Consider the following 17641-nt stretch of genomic DNA (forward strand, 5'->3'; position numbering starts at 1 on the left):
TTGTGTGGTAATATTTGCCTATATATATCAAAGTTATTTCAATACCAGGCAATTTGACACTCAGTGGACCCAAAGACGCGATTCCCATTTTGCACAAAGGGTTTGATTATATATAACGACAGCGCCAACTTTAACACCAGTCAGTCATTTCATCCATCTAGACCGAATATTAGAATTGATATAACAATCATCAAAGCCCATAGATTTGTAAAGCCTGTTAGCATCTGCAATTATATCTTACACCACCAGAGGGAAATACCTCATTGGCATACCACGGGTATGGTTCAAATGCAGATAGTTAGTCTCCTATAGAGGTATTTCTGATACATCAGATTTAATTATTTGTTATTTACAGTTATTACTGCGAACTAAGTATGCTGGTTAATTTAGTTTGAATTAACAACGATTCGACTTTAAAATAGCTGACATCTAACTTCTTATCAGCACCTGATTTTATTTCTATGCACGGGTCGTTCACTGTCGTTATATCCATTTGATGTTTAGTTAGAAATGAAAGCCCGTCAAGATTATAAATAGTCATCAACCAAGAAAGAAAATATAACGCAGAATGCTGAGTGCTTATTAGATGAACTAACTTCAGATATTCCATACAGGCCCGAGCGAATCCAAAAATCTACAAAAAAGGACAGAGCATGGTTCCGATCAAGAAACATATATAAAGAGTAATCAAGGGAACCAAGGTTCTAAATCCATCCTGATGTATCGTCCATTGTATCGTGCTTTTATAAACATGGAGCTTTTCTTTGGAAACATGCCGTATTAAACAAACTAAATTTTTGAAAGTTGGAAACAAATTGTAAATTGAACTCACCCTTTACATATTTACAGTACGGTTACCGTATCATCCTGTCTTTACCGGGAACCCTGGAGACGATAGATAAAAATAAAACCCTGCTTGGTCGATAGCGTTGAAATTTTGACAACGTAATTTTCTGAGGAATGATGCCAGTCTGAGGTCGGGTGATATCGTTTTTTGGTAATAATCATTCTATTTGGCCATGTGTTACGATAATTAATAGAGCTGTGGGTGCTTCAGGGCCTTAAAAGTGCATGGCTAGTGTTTTACACACCAGTCACATTTGTTTAAACTATATTCTAAGACTTTGGCGTTTATGTTGATATACGTGTCTCTGGAAGAGTAATCAAGGGAACCAAGATTCTAGCAGAAATCAAAAGGATGTAGTCCAGGGGCAAAGACCAGACAGGGAAAATAGACACACACAACAAAGAACATAAAACACATACAAAGTTACAAAAGTAAATGAGTAACTCGGACTCCACTAAAAACGGAGCATCAATATCCATTGATTCAGTACATGAGTACTTTGATTAATTTCTTGATCGCCACGGTACCCAGGTATGATCAATACATGGTCATTTTTTTAACAGCAACACACACAAAAAAAACCCCAAAGGTACACAGTAATAAATTCTCTACAGTGAATAATAAATAAGTTTTCAATGAGTTGATTCTTTTTTTTCTTATAATTTACATGTACGGAAATTCTCCCTCATTTATTCCGGGACGTGAAAGCTTTTACTTTTTTTGTGATACATATGCTGGAACGAAACAAGACGTTGGTCTTTAATTTCGTGAAATCAAACTCTGGGAAAGTTTAATATACTGAAATATCTATTATTTAATCCCTATTTTAAGTAATTATCTTGTTTTTAAGTTATAAAATAATATGAATTCTTTCACATAGTAATATAATATATTTCATTTTTAATCCGTCTCATAAAAATACATTTCGGAAATTTGCATATTGTATTTACCACAGACATTGAAATGGTTGAAAATCGAAAGTTGATAATTTGTCACAAATCCCTCTTTTTGTTGGCTATGTAGGGACTCATATACCATCACAGCATTCACACAATATGAGTGCCAAAGTTCTTCCGTCGTCCAGAAGTGAACTGGACGTTTACCTCAAAGGAAACGAACTCAGGACCAAGTTCCATGATTTGTTCGATGCATTTAGTGTTTCGCAGGCAGACATCAAGTATTTCATTGACATTTTACTTTTTCATACATATTTTCAAATTTTTAAAGATTTAAAAGTGCAATTTCTGTTTGAAACAAATTAAGATTGACTCACTTTTTCCAACTACATGTATCATACTGTATCCATGTACTTTAATGAATTGGAGTAAAATTCATTGACCAACACAGAATCTGAGATTGAAATCAGTACAAAGATATATTACTTAATTTCATGACTTTTTTTATTACTTGTTACTTATTGTAATGAAAGAGTGATGGGTTAACCAGGGGCTGCTCTGGCTTCCAAAATTCTGTAGCCAGAAAAATCATCAGTTGCCAATTTTCAGAAAGGCAATGACTGCTCGTTCACACATTCATGGACCGGGAGACTCTACAGGCTAATTCACTACACATCCGGTTTCTGTCTATAACACACAGCATTGTGACGGACACCCCTCATGTATGTTAGTAATGTGGAAATTGTGAGAAATTCTTATTTTACAAATCTATACAAAATATTACAAATACAATTTAAATCGTATTTGATGTAACAAATATCAATTAAATACATGTATCATTCAGAATTAAGACAAATTACACATTCAACATACTTGAAAAACTAAAACTATTTTAAACAAAGTTCACACCTCCAGAAAGATTGTTTTGGCACATGATTCAGTAAGGCACATCTTAAATTATAATGCTGCCATTCTAGACAGCAGTCACAGGCTAGTTAGTTTCAGCTAATTTCTCTTTACATGTAAATCATGTCCATTCACACTGCAGAACCGTAGCCATGTGGGGTTCTTGAGGTTCTTAAGAAACCCACCTTGAAAACATATAAGCATTAAGCTAAGTTGAAGTTTGTGTGATTTGTGGCTATTAAAGTTGTTACCATCTTACGGTGCGAGTCTAAGAATGATTTGTGGCTATTGAAGTTGTTATCATCTTACGGTGCGAGTCTAAGAATCCCCCTCTACAAATTCCTGCCTACAGGGCATGCACTGATCTTTCTTTGTAATAACTAATATTTTAAGAACATTCCATTAATAGTTGTATGTTTGTGGATAAATTTTTCCGTAACGAATCCGGCGTTTCAGTCACAATTCTGTATTTCTTTGACCCAAACCGGATGTGTGGACGATTAGCCTTAGAAGACTCCCCAGCCATGAGTGCATGGACTAGCATCCATTGCCTTTCACAAATTAGAGTCAAAACACCAAAAAAAAAAATATTCTTATTTTTAAAAAAATGACAGTATTATGTCCACTGATGAATTATCTTTGTCAATTCATCAAAACAATCCCTTCATTCAGGGTAAATAAATTGTCATTGATTGATAGTATAATTTTTTCTTTTTTTTTCACAGGAAAAAGCAAGAGAAGAAAAAACCAAAGAAAAGGACAAAAAATAAAAGTAAAGATAAGAAATCCAAGGTACTTAAATTTCATGTCTACTTTATTATGCGTAATTACTAGTACTTGTGTAAACCTCAACTAACAACTATTTTGACGATGCCACTCGCCCACAGTGGACAAATCAAGTTGTCCATGCTTTGCCCACCCTTAATGCAGACGTTGGACAGACGTCAACGTGCCCTCTGTGTCAGATGGACAGTATAGTGTCCACGCCCATGGTATCCGGTGGATGTGTGATAACCTGTTGATTGGATTTAGTCCATGATCAGCAATTTTATTACAATGTTCAAACAGTTGACAAATAAAAGAACAGTGTGTCAATCATCAGAATCGTGAGAATTAATTTTCTTTCACGTATAATTGGCCTCGAGCCAAAATTGTGACACCACCAGGTGTGTACTTATGAATTAATATAATTAGGTTTTTATATGAATTAAATGCTTTAAACTCTTGTTTTATTTTTTGTTTTCTTTTGTTTTCTATTTCTTACAACCCACATCGTACTTAAGTCTCATTATTTAGTATCATCGAAATGTAAATCTGGATAAATTGGAAACCAAAGTTGATATGATTTTTAAAGAAATTCATAAGGCCTTAATTTTATAATTTCCAGTTGCTACATGTATCATGTAATAATATTGTACACCTGACCTGTCACCATATTGTTACAAATTGTAAATTTTGATGTTCAAGAAAATCGAGTATTTGCGAACTCCTTATTTTACTGACAACCTATTTAACACAGTTGTATTTTCTTAGTGAAAGAATGGATTTGAAGCAGACACGTGCAACTTTAACTTACGGTCTATAAATAACCAATTTCGGTATTGTGTCATTTCAACAAAATTTGAAAGCAGGAAGCATCTTTGGAAGATAATATATGATCCAGAATTATTGAACCGTGTAGTTCATGAGTTTTCAAATGGCAACAGATTTAACCGCTTATTATCTGAGCACACGTTAGCCAAATATAGTGATGGGTGAAAATTTCCCCTCTTAAGTTGAATATGCAGTTAGTTCTTTTCGATTTAGTGTACCAAAGACAATTGAACGACTTATTTCTTCCGTTTTTTTTTTCTTCACTTAGTTCAACAATTTTGGCACGATTAGTTCCGTTATTATAAAATAACAGTAGCATACAAATAGTAAATTAAAATGTTCAAGGAAATCGAGTACCTGCGAACTACTCATTTTACCGATGGGTTCCTTACGTAATAATTCTAACGTTAAACGTTAAACCCCAACAAACAAACAAATAATAATTCAAAAAAAAGAACAAAGTATTTTAAACCAATAACTATAAAAAAGCTTTGAGTGTGTCAATATCTTATGCAAATTTGATAAAAACCTTTGTAATATCGTCGACCAATCAATGTGTTTCACGATTTATCAAGAGGTGTGTCCCTGTATTTTGAGCATCATATGAGGTAAATTGACATTTCATTGATATGGCAACAATTATTGATCGTTGAACAACGTGCCTTATTTGCATAGATAATAAGAAGAGTAATAATACATGAAAGTATTTAAATTTTGACACCGTCATTCAAAAAACATGTAACTTTAAGAGACATATAGAAATAATAAATTATGTTTTCTTAAATTTTTCATAACCGTTGACGTTAAATCATAACTTTTCATTTTACTAGACTTTTTAATTAAAATTAATTTACATGTAATTCCCGAAAAATCTTCGCAAATCAAGTTATTAATCAAAATGCACTACGAAAATGGATTTCTTTTAAAGTGTTATATTTTGAAATCTTGTTATTTTTTAGAATCTTCTGAAACTTTATTCCAGAAACATTATTACTTTCATTTTCGAAATATCCATTGTTAGTTTATGAATATACAAATAGGTGAATGACACAAGGGCAATCATATTTTTATATCAATAATTAAATGTTCATTGTTCTTGTAAAATCATGCTCAATACAAGTATTTTTCTTTTTACTAAACGTAATAATCTTGTAAAGTATTTGTGATTTTCTTATCATAGCCACTTAGAAATAAAATTAATCAATGTGTTTACAACATAAACTTAATTAGTCAAATCAGTATTATCCTCGTAATGTCACTACTTAATACCCGAGCGTGTCACACTCAGCCAATATACAGGAAGTGGTCAATTGGCTGCTAATTAATGAGAAGGAATTGTTTGGTAATATTTAGATTAAAGAATAAAAAGAAATATAATTTAATGTTTTATGATTACAGAACCGTATTAGGGACGTCAAAAGTTTTATTTTTAAATCAAAATTTTGACATTAAAAATCCAGTATAAAATATAAAATAGTGTTTGAATCCCCCAGATATAATCTGATAAAAAAAATACAATTCTTCTAGTTTGAATTTTACGACTAACTATATATAGAATAAATTGAACTCATTGGTATCTTTATTTACTCTGGTGTGCCAACTTTGTAGGCTCTTTTCTGACAATCTCCAATATATTTCAATACTAAAACAGGACAAAAATGAGTGAAAATTTCGTATTTTTGCGTTATTTTGCCTTTCACTTGTAATTGTTGAAATGGATACATATTAAATTATCATAGTTGTGAGTATTATTCAGATTTTAGCATATTTAAAATTCGTAACACCAGCCCACAGTCGTTTTGATTTTATTTTCGAATTTCATGAAGGTTGCACTCATCGTATATTGTCTATTTTTTTATGGTTGTTGACAAAAAAAAACCAATTTAATACCCCTCAATCATAGTACACACGTGCACGAAGGTCTATTCATAATTAAATCACCTACATGAATACGTCTTCTAAGGTACATGCAAGTGTCGTTTGCTAATACGCGCCGGTTAACTGTCCAGTTTCAGTTCACAATACTTTAAACCACACCCTCAATATTCCTATAATTTATTACCTGGCAATCAACGTTACTGCATCTTTACTTAAAACCACACCCTTGACATTTTATTTAATTGATTACCTGTAAATCAAAGGTCCGAGATAGAAAACCTGCATCTTTAGCCACCGTGAGAAATTCATGGCAACATAATGCAGTGCTGTAAAAGGGGATGCAGTTGTAAATAATATCATCTTTCAAAGGGACTGCACATCCAATCTTAGCTGATTTTCTCTAAGAATTTTAAATATTATTAGCAACAGGAGGGTGCACTTTTTCCATCACATGGCCGTTAAATAATTTTTCTCAGAGTTCATTTTACAAGATTAGTTGTTGTTTCGAAATTCATATACATGTAAGTTATGTTGAACTATTCAGTATTTCTGAATATATTCTAATCCAACAATTAACACTTCAATAACGTTAAATCAAAATATCTACTATAACACAATTTATTTTTTAACAAGTTATAGCGCTGCACTGTATTAAAACCTGCTGCTACCGTTAATTGATTAACTGTCAATTAAAGAGATCAAATGGCACCTATCAAGGATACCACGATTTCCTTCCATTTGTTGGCAAATGCTCACACTTCTCTGCTTTAATCTTGCCCACAGGTAATTGATGACTGCCAATTATAAAGAGGCCCTATTGACACCTGTGAAATATTGTTACCAATAGTTCATACAATTAAATACGCTTCTTAAAATACAACAGGACCGTTAATTTATTACGTAAGAATGAGTTTTAACTCCGATTCCTGTTAAAATGAAACAAGATTTAAAAGTGACCACCAGAATGCTTGGGCAACATGGACAGAGACCATTTCCCACCATTGGAAATGGGAATCGTCAGAATAGTTGTTAGCCGTAGTGTATTTTAGTTAATGCATATATTTATTAATTGGATACGTACACAAGTGCAAAATAAGTATGCTGGTATGATTATGTCTTCATCTTTGCTATCCAGAGACATTTGGTGTCCAGACAATACATTAAGTACAAAAATGTATGGATCTCTATGAAAGTGTATCACAGTGTGCCTTACCACAAAGAGAGGCTGTGATTGATTTTAGGGGGAGTGACTTGTAGTACCATTAAGGAATTAGGGTCCAGAAGCAAGCATTTTCCTGATGTCCAGACCGTAACTTGAGTTAAAGTGTAACAGTGAAATCTAGCATTTAGTTTTTATATCCCGGTATTATGTGATGCCTTCAGAAAAATTGTATGTCAGTCTGTCTGTTTGTCTGTCTGTCCATGGATGGTTTGCAGATGATAACTTGTGAACAGATCATTGGTTTTTTTTTATAACTTAGCAAAGGTGTTTACTATTATAAAATACAGGTTAGATCAATTTTCAGCAAAATCCAAAATGTGTATTTTTTTGAGTCAAGCCGTTTTGAACATTTTGCAATCCCTTTTTCCACCATTACGTAGAAGGGTATCACCTTATGTTCCATTACTGCCTTATATTTTTTCATCATATTTTTTTTTATATGTCTGTGATTTCTCTTTTTTTGCAGAGAGACAAAAGTCCAGATCCTACAGACAGTGCTCCTCCAAGTCTAGAAATATGTGTGAATCCATCCATGTTCACTGTATACTCTACGGTGAGGCAGTCCATATTAGAACAGTGTATGAAGGAAGCTACACAAATTTATCATCAAAGTCAATCATTACCCTCAGACTCTGACTCTGATGATGATAGAGAAGATAAAAATAAAGAAGGGCCAATTAAATTGCCCAAGGTAAATTTAGATAGGGTTTCATCCATTTCTATGTACATAATATGAATTACATTGTTCTTACAAAGTTTGGCTCAATAGTTCAACCAGAATGTGTAGAGGTTCGCCTTGATTGTAATTTAGTAGCATTTTCAATCTTTGTAAATATTTTACTATCATTTTGTATTCTATTGAAAATAATGCATTTTTGAATGTAACAATAATTAAATGAAATGTCAGAAGAATTTTCAGAAGTTATTTGATAGGAGCTGTCATGTACAATGTATGACAGGAAAGATAGGTAAACATGAGTTGTCTGTTTCACAAAAAATTAACAGTGTATAATTAATCAGGAGATAAGACATTACAATACCATTTTCCTTTATGAGGTCATAATGTACAATCAGTTTTACACTTTTGATACTACAGATCTACATCAGCATGTGAAGTTTAAGTCTGATTTTATTTTTACTGTCAAATTTTGTATAACAAGTAAAGAAACTTGTCCGTCACTTGTTTTTCTTCTTTCAGATTGTTGGACTTGGGCTGACAGGAGTGTTTGAGTTGGTTAGAGATACAAAAGAAAAGTACCCAGAACTATGTGTTAAAGCTTTGACAGCTTTACTAGATATGTTACAAGGACAGCAACCAGAGAGCATGAAATCTGAACCTCCAGAGGTCATAGGTAAGTGATCAAATGATCAATATATAGAAGTATTACCTTATCAATGTTTCTGATTTTTGTCTTCACTATCATACCAAAACTTAAAGTTGATCTATATTCTGTTAATTTGGTTTAAACTAAGACTTCATATTCTATTAATAGTATTTTTTTATATACCTAAATTCATAACTATGTCTGGCATACAGTTTACAAAAAAACTTCCATAAAGAATCATCTGATTATTTTTACATAACAATGCAGTTAACATTTTATCTATATCACTTGTGCAGAGATGCTAAGATTGTATTTGTTTCTGATGAATTACTGGTAAGAATTTTTGCTTACTATGCTTTTTAACTTTTTATTAAACTCTTTATTTTACAGAAAACTTCTTCAACTTGCTTAAGGACATTGCCCTGTGGCCTGACCCAGATAAAGAGTTGTCTGCCCTTGCTTGCTCTGCTTTACTCAGTCTGGTCATAGCCTTAGGTGATACAGGGAAGTTGTTAACAGCCGTTAGAGCCATGCTGATGGGAGCAGGTGCTTTGTCATCACAGGATATAATGGTTAGGATTATCTATTCAATCCACTGAAATTCTGTATTACTGATAAGTAATGCATTAACTTCTTAATTAATGTGTATCATGCTCAGTACTACGCATCTTGATACACATAGAACTATTTGTTTAAATTCCTACTGTAGTAGTTTGTAGGGAATGTTTGTTATTTCTTGCTTATTCTGTCAGTTTCAGAACACATTTTCTCTTGACACCTTTGTTATTTCATGAAGTTAGAAATGACATTGTGATAATGTGCTTAAAAAAATACATTTTTTTTAAAGAAACTGCAGCCAGCAGTGTTTAAAAATATTTGATAAAATGAAATCTTACAGCAGTCTAATTTTGAGTGACTAATATGTATGTTCTTTTCAGAAATCTCCATAATACCTAAGGTTTTTAAGTTTGAGGATCATGATTTTATCTTGCAGGTTCCAGGAATTTTAACAGGTCTTCAGAAAAGTGTACAGGCAGTATTACTTGGAAAGTCTATCCTTCCTGATTGGTTAACACAAGGGGTCAAACAGGGGTCAGAGATTGACAAATTTAAAATAGAAGATCTTCCAGATGTGTCAGGTATTTACCATGTTTTATCCCTTCATCTGTGCTCTGATCACATTTTTTCCAGATTTTCAGGTCATTATTCACTTGAACACACTGCAGGGATCAATTTTAAATCCTATTCTGATGGGTCATTGACCCTCCAGTTTCATCAACAATGGACAAAAAAATACAGGAAAAAGGCTTTCTAACTGCACTGGATGCAACACATATTAATGATCAGGGATGTTCCAGTAAAACATACATGGGACCCGGAGATGGCATTTTTAAAAAAAATATATACTTGGTTGTAGGTTGGTGGAAAATGCATCTATGGCACGGTACTGGGCTTAGAAATTCGCTTCTGTGAATGGTTGTTGGGAAAATGAAGTAACATTCTGTTGAAAGTTGTTTTTCACTTTCTCGAAATGGTCCAAAATAAATCTCTGTCATTGTATAAACCTTTAGTATAGTTGAGTTACGCGCTTTTGTTGCCAGAATTTTGTGCCATTTTTACAGGTGTTCCGCCCGGAAATCACCTAGTGTTTGTTTTGACATTATTCTTCTGGTATTTTTGGGGTTTTGCTGTGGAGCAATGGTGCGACCCGAGACACCCAAACATCAGAAAAGATGTCAACTTCCATCGTTTGTTGATGTGGTTCATAAGTGTTCCTCATCTCTTGATTTGTATGTAGTTTAGACCGTTGGTTTTCCCGTTTGGATAGTTTTACACCAGTAATTTTTGAGGCCCTTTATAGCTTACTTTTCGGTGTGATCCAAGGCTCTGTGTTAAAGATCGTACTTAGACTTATTATTATGGTTTATACTTTAAATAAATTGTGACTTGGATGGAGAGTTGTGTCATTGGCACTCATACCACATCTTCTTATATCTATTCAGTGTGTCTGAATTATCATCAAAGCAACTCTTCCACAATTAAACTTGTTTTGAAACTGAATTTGAACAGTTGTTGAATCACTATGTAGTCATTGCATATTGATATCAAGAATAACCCATTCCAAAACTTTAAAATGAAAGGGTATAGGCTATGGAGTGAATGTGTAGGTGACAAAAACACCAAATTATCAAAGAACAGGGCTTTTATTTCTGTTCTTCATCTTAGAAATTGTCAGAGAGTCTACAACAATGGACAAAATTTCCATACCCTTAAACAAGATAGCCCCCAGTGTGCAAATGAGCAGAATTTTCCATATTGATAAACATCAATATTACTTTATACTCTCTTGTTCCTGACCTGCCCAGAGTGATGCTTAAATACAGCAGATTTCCAGCTGAAAGTGCTAGGTATACAAGAAGAGAAGTTTTCTTGAAATCATTGATCCGAGATAAAACAAATGGATTTTAGGAAACTTCACACAACTATCAAGGCAATCATATGGATACACACAGAAATTTCAACTGGTTAGATGAGATACAAAATAGTTCATGGTAATACACCAGCTTCATATACAGTCACTGTTGTACAGTGTGGATCAATAAAATTCTGCATTATCTTCTATTTCTCTTCACATACCAAATATCATTGACCTGTGATATAAAGTGGTTGTTGAAAATTTGCTATGGACAAATACTCTTACAATTGCGAATACCAGAAAGGTAATCCCTATGAAACGATTTTAATGTTCAGATATATGAATGCACAAGAGGTAAAAACATTAGTCTATACATGAATATATGCAACATGCAAGAAATAGGCAAAACAATGTATATATATGTTTTTAATCAGTGTCTTAGCTATGCAAAATGGAGGGGCGCAGCGCCCCGCCCTTCTGCCATATTACCCCCTTAGTGCCCATTTATAATTATCTGAAGATTACACTTTTGTTAATAAATTACACTAAGCCAATTAAAAAGTGTCACCTTCATTTACCACATCCTGTCGTAATAAACTCTCAGGTATACCTCAGGTAATTATTGGTAATCATTCAGCTGATCAGGGTTGTCGGATGATTATCATTTACAAGTAGAAATTGGATCCCGATTGGATCTATCACCATTTCATGGACAGCCAATCATTGGTTAATAATTATTTTCTTTTGTACAATTAATTTTAAAAATATTTTTCAAGTTGACAGGTCTATGTTATGTAGAGCCATGGATGTAAACAATTGCATGTTACATATGTTTGTTTATTCAATATGTCTGTTATCTCTGTCAGTTCAATTCTTTTTACAATTTTCTATATCGTCAACAGTACAGGTAATTTTTCAAAAGTTATAATTAGTTGGAGAAAATATGATTTTGAAATTGAATTGGAGCAATATTGAATATTTGTTACATTTCATGCAACATTTTACCTCATAGTATGTCATAAATGTTAAGAATCACTTGCCCTTAATCTCCTTTATGGTGTGATAGTATACTGCTTTAAATTCTATGAAAGTAATGTTAATTTTTGTCTACACATCATTCTTGTATTATTTAATAAGAACACATACATACAAGAAAAGCAAAAAAAAAAAAAAAAGTGAATAAAGACATTTCTGACTTAAAGGAAAGATAAATCTTAAAAAAAAACTTTGAATACACCAATGTTCCTTTTTGGTTAAAAAAACATGCTGCATGTTAAAGTGCCCTCTTCCCTGCACACCCTCTATTTTCAAATCCTAGCTAGAACACTAATTATGTGTAAATGGAATGAAGCATTCATAAAATCATGCAATGTCTTGCTATTATCTGTATTATATACATGTATGTCACATGCAGCTGAAACATATAAAAAATTAAAGAATCACCATGGGAATACTGTTAAAGAATATGTATGAATTTTAATATACAGATAAATGAACGCAAGCAGTAAAAGCACTAGTCCATACATGAATATGTGTAACATGCAAGTGATAGGCAAAACTACAGAATATGTATAAATGAAATGAAGCATTCATGAAATCATGCTATGTCTTGCTATTATCTGTATGAAATGTCTCACATGCTGCTGAATTATATAAAAAGGTAATGTATCACCATGGGAATACTGTTAAGGAATATATATAATTTTTAATTTGCTTCTGTTGGTGTCTATTGAGCTTGGGTTTTTACCTCTGGGTGGGTAGAAGTGGAAAAATATCGCTTCTATGGGAGGTTACCCCAATTTTCAAGTGCCTTCCCCTTGTTCTATGTATGTTTTACTGGAACAGCCCTCCTTCATTAATACTGGTTAAGTTGATTCTTGGTTTGTACATTATTTACTTACTTATGGTTTGGCTCTTTTGTACTTCCAAAATATTTTTTGTAAGTTTTTGTAAGAAACAGATCAGAAACATACATGTCAAAAACTCGTTGATCTGACAGTATAATTTCACTCAAGGACACTTTCTATATTTAAATCTCTGCATCATGGGATTTGCTCAGAAATTTTTCAGTAGAATTTTAGAAAAATGAGGTTTTTGACAGAGTTAAGTGCCCTAGAAATGTTAATTTTCAGTGCATTTCAATGTAATTACAACTCAGTTTACCAAAATGGTATGGAAAATATTGTCTTTACTCTTATTTCCATGATTCTGATGATGCAAATAGTCAAATTAAACTTTCAAAATGGTGGGTTTTACATACCATGTTTCACCCACTGCCTGATTCTTACAGAAACTGACACTTATATACTTTAAATATTCACAGATTCTAGTCAGAACTCTGCCATAGCAAGTGATGGTGAATATCTGTATTTGCTTAATAAAGAAGGAATATTTAAGGTTGGATCAGGATATAAAGGAACTATAAAGGTATTGTAAATTGGGAAAATATTTGTATTTTTTGTTATTATTATGTAATATACAGCTGATTTGTTATTGCAATTATTTAAACATATCTTTTGAATTTTTTTTGCATTTCTGAAGAGTGAATTTTCTGGAGATCACAAATCTATCTTGAATATTGCCCAAAAATGTAGAAATTGTAATAATAAATGCTCGGTCATTGTATTGTATTGTATTTAGAGGTACATTGCTTTTAAAAAATGATGAACTCATAAATGTGGTTTGAGCTAAAAAGTAATAGTCTAGCAGATTTGCATTATCATTCATGAATATCATTCCTCACAAAATAATAACATTTTCCAATGTTTTACTTGGATAAGTATTTACTACCATTAATGTAATAAATTTAAGAAGTTATTATCTTACTGAAAATCAATGTTTCAACAGAGCCATATTTATCAACACCAGAGTGACTTTCCCAAAAGTGCCAATTCCTGGTTAACCTGTGCTGGGGTAAGATATTTAATTTTATCAGCAACTTTATTATTTATTCCATTGCTTTTACTGCCTTATATTTTCTCTTTAAGGCTACAGTCGTAATACTAAAAGCATATCAGCAAATTGCAATGAGGTTATGTCTAAACAATTGTGACATTGCCAATAAACAGAATAACAAAAATTGAAATTTATTGATAATCATTCTCTGTCCCTGTCTTTTGTTTTTGTTATGGAACAATGTCATATCATAAAAATCTGGTAAAAATTTGAAAAAAAAGACTGTTGTTTCCTTCAAAGAGAATGAATACCATTTCTCATTAAAAGGAATCAATTGAAATGGATCGTATGAGTTATTGTATTTCTATTCATAAAAAGAGTGAATTATTTATAAAGCATGCAACTTTCATATTGATGGAATACTGTAAACATATTAATTTGTGTGGTGTACTTATTTTTGCTGTGGACAGAAAAGCAAGAAAATTACCCCCTGCTAAATAAATTCTTAACACTTCAATATAAATATATATATTGCTAAAACCTGCGAATGTGTTCACTTGACAGAATCTGTGAAAATTTGAAAATTAGCGAAAATTGAAATGTTGACAATATGTTTTATCTATTTGATTTCAGGGTCAGTTATTCTGTAGAACAGATGACAACACACATCCATGTCTTTCTGTGGTGGACAGCAAAACATTTGACCTCAAAAACTCATTTCATTTAGATGGTATGGTTTATTCTGCTACTGTCTAAGTCTGATTTTCTTAATTCAGTAATTTAATATGAGCAAGAAATTGTAATTTATAGTCAGTACAAATATTCAGTGTTAAATGACATAAATTTTAGTAATTTGTGCTTGAAATACATGTATGATGATCTCAAAAACTCATTCCATTTGGATGCTATGGGATTCTCTTCTTCCCCCTCTCTTTTCTTAATATATGATTGTTTCTAATTAATACATTCATCAAAATATTTATTCTTATATAAGTTGTATTACTTAATCATTCATACAGTGGAATATGATATCTCTTTACCTATGGAATGAATTATTTCAAGCTTTAGAAGTTGAAAAAATGGAAGAAAATTAAAATCAGGGAAACAAAAAAATATTTACATTAGATGTTCTTTCCTTGGTCATTTACATCATGAATGGAAGATCTAAAGGGCAAACTGAAGCATTTGTATAGGCTGTGTAAGTCTCACCACATGACTCCATGATTTCATAAGAATAGGTCCTAATCTATCATTCAAATTCATTGAAATTTGTCATTTACAGAACATTTAATTGAGTATTAAAAGCGAAACATCTTTCTGTGTAAATATACTGATAAATAAGGAAAAATATCTCTTGCTGCATGATTAAATTGTGAAGAAAAGCAATAAATAGAAGATTTTGCCGAGTGTTTCAGTGTTCAACTATGAAGAAAACAACAAAATGTAGATCTTTCTTCAGATTTCAATACATTTTACATTGGAAATTCTGGTTATGAAAAGTTTAACTAGAATGAGACTTACAAACCTTATTGGCGCATATTGTAATATTACAAAAAAGCATGAAATTATACCCACAGCCAATGACATACAATAAAACACCAAGCAGACTTAGGAAGTACATAAATTGTTTTGATGTGGGGTGACCTTTAAGAATTTAAAAATCAGCCTTTTAATTATTGTAGGAAAGGGTCATGGACCTTGTGCCTTGTTTAGTGATGGAGATTACATCGGACAGATAGCTTCAGCTAAAGATGTAAGTTGTTGGTCTAGTAGTATATGTTCCTAAGGCTTAGCCTGATATGAAAAAATACTGGATCTTGGTTGAAAAAACGAAATAAAAAAAAGTAATGATAAACCTTATTTATCAGTAGATTAAATGTGTAGAAAATTTCAAGCATCTTCTTGACCATGATTTTTTTAACATCTTGCCAGTTGGTTAGTGGTGCACCGATCATCGGGAACATCGAATTATAGGTCGTTTGTGGGGGGCATTGATGATTGATTTCAAAATAGATTGATCGTTTCTGTCTTTAAAATATGAAGATTTTGCGCTGATCTTTTTGAAGTCATCTTTTCTCTTGTCTAACCAGACTATTTATCTCCCAAACACTGATCATTGATATGGAAATTTTGATTGATTCCCAACATTACAGTTGATATTAAACTATCAATAACTAAACTACTTTATTAGACCAATTTAAAGGTTTTAAAATTAAATATTTGTGTTAAGTTGTTAATGTTAAATGACAGTTGACATTTAAGTCCATAAGATGTTTGTGTATCATTATGTAACTACTATTTTTAGGATAGTTTTGTAGTTAGACTTTACAACCCATCAGTGTCTCCAATGACAGTCGTTAGTGAACTGCCTCTAAAGCTCACCAGGAAATGTATGGATGTGTATGGTTCCACTGGCTATGATCCTGAAACTGAGAAAAGATCTGTCAGTAAGTAGAGAAGTCAAAGGTGATTTAGGTCAAAGTTTAAAATGAATTGAAAACATACAGATGTATATGATATTACAGGTTTACAACCCTAGAAACTTTGAAAAGATTTGTCAATAGAAATGTTTCAAGTCATCATGATTACAGCAGTTTTTTATATAAATATTTGTTTGTTTTTATAGATATATTACTTCATGGTGCACTTTATTCTAGATGAATTCAATGTTCTTCTAAAATTAAACTGAGGAAATGCACACTAATTTATCACTGTAAATTAGATTAGAACTTTTTTAGTAAAGTATCTTTCTTTTTCTTCTCGAAATAGATACAGGATTTGATGAAGACTCAGTATTTATAGTATCTGGAAAGGAGTTTTCTCTGATCAGAACTTCAGGGAACAAAGTAAGAGGAGATTGTAAAACTATTTTATATCAGTGTCATTTATTAAATGTAATGTAGTGACAAATATTAGGATACAGTTAAACAAAATTTTGTGTTTTGTTTTCAATCACTCTGAATGTTTGTCCCCATACATTGTGGTAAGATTGATTTTAAGAAAATTTTATAGAAGGGAAGAGATTATTTGTAGATATGGTGAGATAGTTCTATTTTCGATCAATGCAAGGAGATATAATTATCCACTTTTGGGTTTTACATTTATATATATATGTGGGCAGCCCCTCCACCTTTAAAGGAATTTTGATGATAGTTTATAGGAAGGATAGGCATCATATGTAGATATGACAGAATTAAAATATTTGTTGGATCCTGGCAACTGGAGATGATCCAAATTGATTGTTTGCAAGGGGGATAATCCAAATCGTATTTACTAGTTTTTTTTACACTGTAATAAAGATAGTTTCCTTTTTTTAGGTACTTTACACCGGAAGATCTCAGGCCCTGGGAATCAAACAGGGTGGTCCATCACAGGGAAAATGGGCTGAATTACCCATTACTAAATCACCAAAGATAGTCCAGGTCTCAACAGGTCATGAGGGTCAGCATGCTCTGATGGTATCAGAGGATGGTAGTTTGTTTTTCGTTGGTACAGCTAAACGTGGAGAAGATGGTGATGCAAGCTCATGTAAGATTTAGGAAATAGTATAATTTTCAATTGTTAGTTCTTTAAGATAGATATTTTAATACTAAATGCATTACAGCATATAATTGAACATAAAATTACATTATATGTCGTAAGCATTTAAAATACTTTGTAAAA

The 17641-nt window shown here is 32.2% G+C and overlaps 1 protein-coding gene across 6 annotated transcripts in view; it reads left to right on the forward strand.

Moving 5' to 3' along the window:
- Positions 1-1789: 1789 nt before the first annotated feature.
- The window catches only part of LOC148604327 (E3 ubiquitin-protein ligase MYCBP2-like), a 77596-nt gene continuing 61744 nt past the window's right edge, over positions 1790-17641 (forward strand). For all 6 annotated transcript variants that reach the window (XR_015916135.1, XM_088550340.1, XM_088550341.1 and 3 more), the window contains exons 1-13: positions 1790-2024; positions 3375-3441; positions 7809-8033; positions 8541-8694; positions 9058-9239; positions 9662-9806; positions 13407-13510; positions 13931-13996; positions 14612-14708; positions 15661-15731; positions 16284-16425; positions 16748-16824; positions 17296-17506. Coding sequence is in view for 5 of the 6 variants with exons in the window: in XM_088550340.1 (XP_088406466.1) it covers positions 1903-2024; positions 3375-3441; positions 7809-8033; positions 8541-8694; positions 9058-9239; positions 9662-9806; positions 13407-13510; positions 13931-13996; positions 14612-14708; positions 15661-15731; positions 16284-16425; positions 16748-16824; positions 17296-17506 (1663 nt within the window). In the remaining variant the exon portion in view is untranslated. The remainder of the gene's footprint in view (positions 2025-3374; positions 3442-7808; positions 8034-8540; positions 8695-9057; positions 9240-9661; positions 9807-13406; positions 13511-13930; positions 13997-14611; positions 14709-15660; positions 15732-16283; positions 16426-16747; positions 16825-17295; positions 17507-17641) is intronic.

This window comes from Perna viridis, chromosome 10, assembly GCF_037379345.1.
Source record: "Perna viridis isolate PV_CMFRI_1.1 ecotype Kerala chromosome 10, ASM3737934v1, whole genome shotgun sequence".
NCBI lineage: Eukaryota > Metazoa > Mollusca > Bivalvia > Mytilida > Mytilidae > Perna > Perna viridis.